This window comes from Symsagittifera roscoffensis, unplaced genomic scaffold (assembly GCF_963678635.1).
Source record: "Symsagittifera roscoffensis unplaced genomic scaffold, txSymRosc1.1 SCAFFOLD_458, whole genome shotgun sequence".
NCBI lineage: Eukaryota > Metazoa > Xenacoelomorpha > Acoela > Convolutidae > Symsagittifera > Symsagittifera roscoffensis.
Window position 1 is genome coordinate 38,620 of NW_026970819.1, and position 5,256 is coordinate 43,875.

The window sequence follows — 5,256 nt, forward strand, 5'->3', positions numbered from 1 at the left end:
TGAAAAGTTCTTTCATTTTTGCTAGCTTCGTCATTAACTTGTTGAGGACAACCTCTTCAATATTTATGGCTGATCCAGATCTCTTACTAATTTTGTATTTGATGGCTACATGGCCTGCAAAGTTATCAAGTTGTTTGGAAACTTGTTTGACGTTGGTCAGCAATTCTATGAAGTCAAACAGGTCGTCAATATTTCTAATGTAGGTGTGCGAACAGTGAATTTTTTCATGTATTGTCTGCTGTTTTTTCTCTATGAGAGCTAGTACCCCATTAAATTGATCGTGATTGAGTTTTTCTAAATCCTGACTTGTTCGGTCTGGCTGGATGTTTTTTCTGATATCAATCAACACCTCGTCCATTTTCGTCTTCGTTTTCCTCAATTCGTAGATGATAGCCTCTTTCGGCTTGAGTTGTTCAATAAGATCCCGTTTTCTTATTTTGATTGCCCATTTGTTTTCTAAATAACACACTTCGCATAATTGCTAGCCTTAACATAGCGTACGATTCACCGAAGTTCATTTTTTTTGATAAGAAAACCCAAGTTCTCTTATATTTAGCTTTTTCTAATTCTGTAGCCCAATGAAATTAAAGCTGCAGGCTTTAGTAGCATCATCATAAAACTTTTGCTGCTTCTCTATAAAAACTTCAATAGCATCAATTTTAGAATAAAGAGAGAAATCATTTAGTTGAATACTTTCAGATACATACTTAGAGCATTTCAAATATTTCATCAATTACGCAAATTCTAGTTGAAAAAAGAAAACGATCAGATCTTTAAAAACGATAAATGTTTTTTTTTAGTTTTCAAATTTTTACAAAGCTCTTGGAAATTGCCTTTGTATTTCAGATTCAAATACTCAAGGCAGGCAGATTTTCTTATTTCTGAGCTTAATAAAAACTAATGATTTATCATTTTTGAGAGCGAATTGGACAAATTTCCTGGTTAGATTTAGTCGGCGCATTTTATCCATACGAAATACTCTTATAACTTTTATGACAAATGAAAAATTGAGTACAAACACCAAAAAAAATTTTAAGGATTAACTCAAATTCACCTAGACATAAAATTTATAAGAAAACTGCTGTCTTGTTCGGGCAATTTTTTGAAAGAGAAAATATAAATTAGATTTTGTGCAAGGCAACATTGACATTTCTGCAATGTTCATTTGTTTTTTTAATGTTGTTATTCATACACTGATGATAGAAGTACTTCTCAAGGTTGTTACGCTGAAAAAAGTTTTTTCCTTAGACTGGGTTGTGGAGATTTACTAACATCATTTTTGGCGCTTTAAATTAGTACTCAATACGGATCAAATTTTGATTTTAAAATCAAAAACAATTTGGTCAAATTATTTTCCAATGGGATCATCATTCCCAATCTTTCATCATTTCAAAAAGATAGCGAAGTATTTGACTATTTCTTGGAGGACTTAACGCCAACAATCCAAAACATTGAACTAGCTTATCTCAAAAAAAGTGTTGAGATTTATCATTTGAAAAAATCCCAGGAGAGAAAAACTCTTCCACTTAACAATGAAACAATGATGGAGGTTCAGCAGTAAATCAACAATTAGAAACACCATTTCTACAAATAAAAAATCTTAAACTTTTTTCTAGCCGCAAAAAGAGTTTGGTGTTGTTCTTGGAGCCATGAACTGTTATTTTTTTGAAGCGACAGTTGTTACGCAAACAAAACTCAGTCAAGAAAAAGGTAATTGAATGAAAAATAACATTAAAAAAATGATGCCAAAAAAAGAGCTGTTTTACTATCAAAACTTCCTACTGTATTATAATTTAGTTTGAAAAACACTTTCTCTGAAGCTGGAGAGAAGCTGCAAAGAGAATTGAAAAAAATCGGATTTGGAACCGTGATTTATCATTGTTGCTCAAAGCTTTTAAAGCATTTTTCTGAAGGAGAAAAGCTTAAGCTATTTTATGTTCTCACCAATTAAGTTCTCTGGCTCCACGAACGTTAGGCTCTCTTCTAAACATAAGTACAGTATGTTAAACGTTAAATGGTCTCTGATTTACTGTTATTTTGTTATTTTCACCCAAAAATTTGTTATTTTCAACCAGGGTGAAAAAATATCACGATAAGGTGTATCATGTATTTGAGAAATTGATAATATGACTGGTGCCAAAACTATTTATATGTCAATACATTTCTTTGTATTGTCTTGTTCGCAAATGTGATTATGTTGTGTAATTTTTTAAAATATAACTCACCTTCAATATTGTTTGGGCGTACGCCACCCACCAGCTCGGAAGAGCTATCAGAATCTAAACAAAAACATCTGGTGTACTTAGGAAAGACGCCCTAGACCTTTGACGTTATCACAATTATCTGAGGTAAGCTGACACATAAACCAAAATGCTTAGACTTACATGCTCGAAAAATCAGTTTATTAATAAAAAACTTTGGCAACACTCAGCTATTTTTCAGCCACTATTTAAACTTCAAATGACTAAATGAGCATGTGAAATCAAGCAATTGTTTCCACTTGACTGATTTCAACTTCTGTTTTTTTAACCGTCAATTACCGATCGCTATCCATCCATTTGTTTTGTGAAAAAATTTGGCTATTTTTCTTTTCCCAAGACAAAAATACTCCATTATAATCCATTACAGTTGTACAACTCAGACCGCGAAATCAATTATTTTGCCATTCTAATCGATTGTTTTTGAAAAAAAAGAAGCCATTACAATCCATAATTTTTGGCACTGAATTCGATTATTTTTGCCAAGTTGATCCATTATAATCGATTATTTTTCCAAAAAAAAATCCTAAAACTCTATTATAATTGATTTTTTTTCTGCAACAAAAATCCATTATAATCCATCATAATTGATTATAATGCATTAAAATTTTTGAACTGAATTCGATTATTTTATGCAGAATTTTTGCAAGTTTTGCAGGAAATTTACAAAAAGTATGCCATGTCTTTTTCTAAATGCCACGTCTAACATCATCCCCTCGAGTAATTTTTAACTCCCCCCAATTAGAGAGGAGGGTTTGAACTGGGGCGTGGGGGGTGTCAAACCAAAACCCCTCCTTCAAAGTCTACCAATAAATAGGCGAATGACATTTGTTGTCTGGGATTAATTAAACTGAGGGCGGTGGGGGGAGTTAGAGTAAACTGGGGGGCAGGGGGGGGGGGGGGGGGGTAACAAAGTAAACTGGGAAAGTGGAAGTAAACTGGGGGAGTTGGTAAACAAAGAGGGGGAGGTAATATGCGGGGGGGGGGGGTAAAACAAAGTAAAAAACCGTTCACACCCCAATATATTAAAATTATATATACATCTTAATGTGAAATGTAACATTTTATAAAACGTTCTATGTAGCATCTGCATTAAACAGGAAATGAGATAAATTTGAAAAAAAAGTGGTAAATTTCACAAAAAACCTCTCGAAAAAATCAATTATATTCAATTATAACCGATTATAATGGATTATTTTGGCATTAAAAAATTAGGATTATAATTCATTTTTAATGGACTTAAATCAATTTTTTTTTCTAGTTTTATAGATACTGACCATGTTATGGCAATATAATCAATTATGATCCGTGGGCTCTCGGTGCGGGTAGGAACTTACTTGTTGCCCCTCGTGTGATAGGCTCCTGACTCATTTTGGTAAATCTGAAAAATGTAAAAATAAACAAAAGAACTGTAAAAATCTTAGAGAATACTCGCTCAAATCTCAACACTATTTCTCAGAAACCGTTATGCTTGCTGTAAGTTAGAATGCTACGCCGTGCGATACAGAACCACGTGCAAACTATTTTATTTTGTGATTTTTATCGTTATTTTAACCTCGTCGAGAACTGCGGTATTGCTGAAGAAATATTTTCTGCTTCTTTTTTTTACGTTTGCTTTGGTTTTAATTGCTTCTATTTATATTTCTTGTCGACGAAATGGGTTATGATTGTTGCAATTGAAAACAAACTAAAAATTGTTTTGATGTCAAAGTTAAATTTTAACAAAAGTAATTCAGCTAGTTTTCAAACAAACTTTAATGGAAAGCATCGAAGACACTTTGAATGATATCTGCAAGTTTCTCTCAGATCCCATTATTAAGAGCTCGGATAACTCTGGTCGCATTTTGGTAATAACAGATTTCATTCGAAAAGTTCAAGAGCAAATCAAACATTCACCGGAGATTTTAGTCAACAAAGAAATTTCAACAGTTATCGACAATTTAAAGGGGCATCTGAGAACACTTGAATATGCATATGTTCTTGGTGCGAGGAAGAATGTGGTTCTCGAAAAAGACCTCGATGACCTCATAGAAATTACAAACCATATTTCGTCACAATTACCTTCTGAAATCACTGGTCCCACAGCCAAGAGCCCAGCTGTAGTCAAACAGTCAACCTTCTACGATATAGACACACTTTATTCAACATCAACCTTCAACAAAAACATGTTTGTTACTTTTTGTTTCAAAAATACCAAATTGAGGGTTCAAATGTCATTGTATGTGGAGTTTTTGAAATGATAGGAAGTTTAACGGGCATGTTTCCCACCAAATAACATTAGCTCTGTCTGGTTTGGGTTTTAAAAATAATTGAGCTTTTCAAATAGAATCGAAAATCGATTTGTTTTCTATATAGTTAAAGAATACAATTGGATGAAGACATTCGTTTTGAAGCATCAACAAATATCAGAGACACTTTGGACTTGATCTTTCAAAAACAGAGACATCTACATTCGGACAATAAAACTGTTTTATTATGTTTTGTTACGCTAACTTAACTAAATTCGGCTCTTTTTCTTTTCCCTTCCCCACCTGCAATTTTTTACTTGTAAAGTTTTAGTTCGCATTTTCCGATCGTTATGAAAATTGACATGCGGACTAATTAGGCTGCGCCAAACATATATTGGTGGTCAAAAATGACCTTGTAAAATGACTTGTTACACCATAAAATTGATAGTCATGTGAGGTGGGGGGAGATAGCGCCCTAAATTCTGGAATAACACCTTAAAAAATGGACATTGGTTTCTTTTCCATTTTGTTCCACTTTTAATCGAGTGGCTCAACTACTTTAAATTCAATGCAGATTCAAAAAAAGCGGATGATTTCAATTGAACGAACTGTTTTTTTTTTTCGTTTTAATAAATGAAACCATACAGTGTGTCTGTTCTGTGATGATGTACTAGGTATCTTTCTCTTTTCTTTTTTGATTTATCGATATTCAAACGTTTCAGAGATGAGTTCAGCGAACCAAAAGATGCAGAGCCATTAAAAGGTTGCGA

At 33.1% G+C, this 5,256-nt stretch overlaps 1 protein-coding gene and 1 long non-coding RNA gene across 2 annotated transcripts; one reads left to right on the plus strand and one right to left on the minus strand.

The window, feature by feature from the left end:
• Positions 1 to 345: 345 nt before the first annotated feature.
• Positions 346 to 2,259, minus strand: LOC134855998 (uncharacterized). Its single transcript, XR_010164705.1, has 3 exons — positions 2,226 to 2,259; positions 1,945 to 1,983; positions 346 to 456 (listed from the first exon to the last, which is right to left on the minus strand). It is a non-coding gene; the product is annotated as an uncharacterized LOC134855998 (long non-coding RNA).
• A 1,548-nt stretch (positions 2,260 to 3,807) lies between these two features.
• LOC134855999 (uncharacterized) lies at positions 3,808 to 4,425 on the plus strand (the record flags this gene model as incomplete). The annotated part of the gene is given in 1 exon segment (XM_063872367.1): positions 3,808 to 4,425. A coding segment is annotated over 1 exon segment (410 nt), but the record flags the coding sequence as incomplete, so codon positions are not given.
• Positions 4,426 to 5,256: the final 831 nt, after the last annotated feature.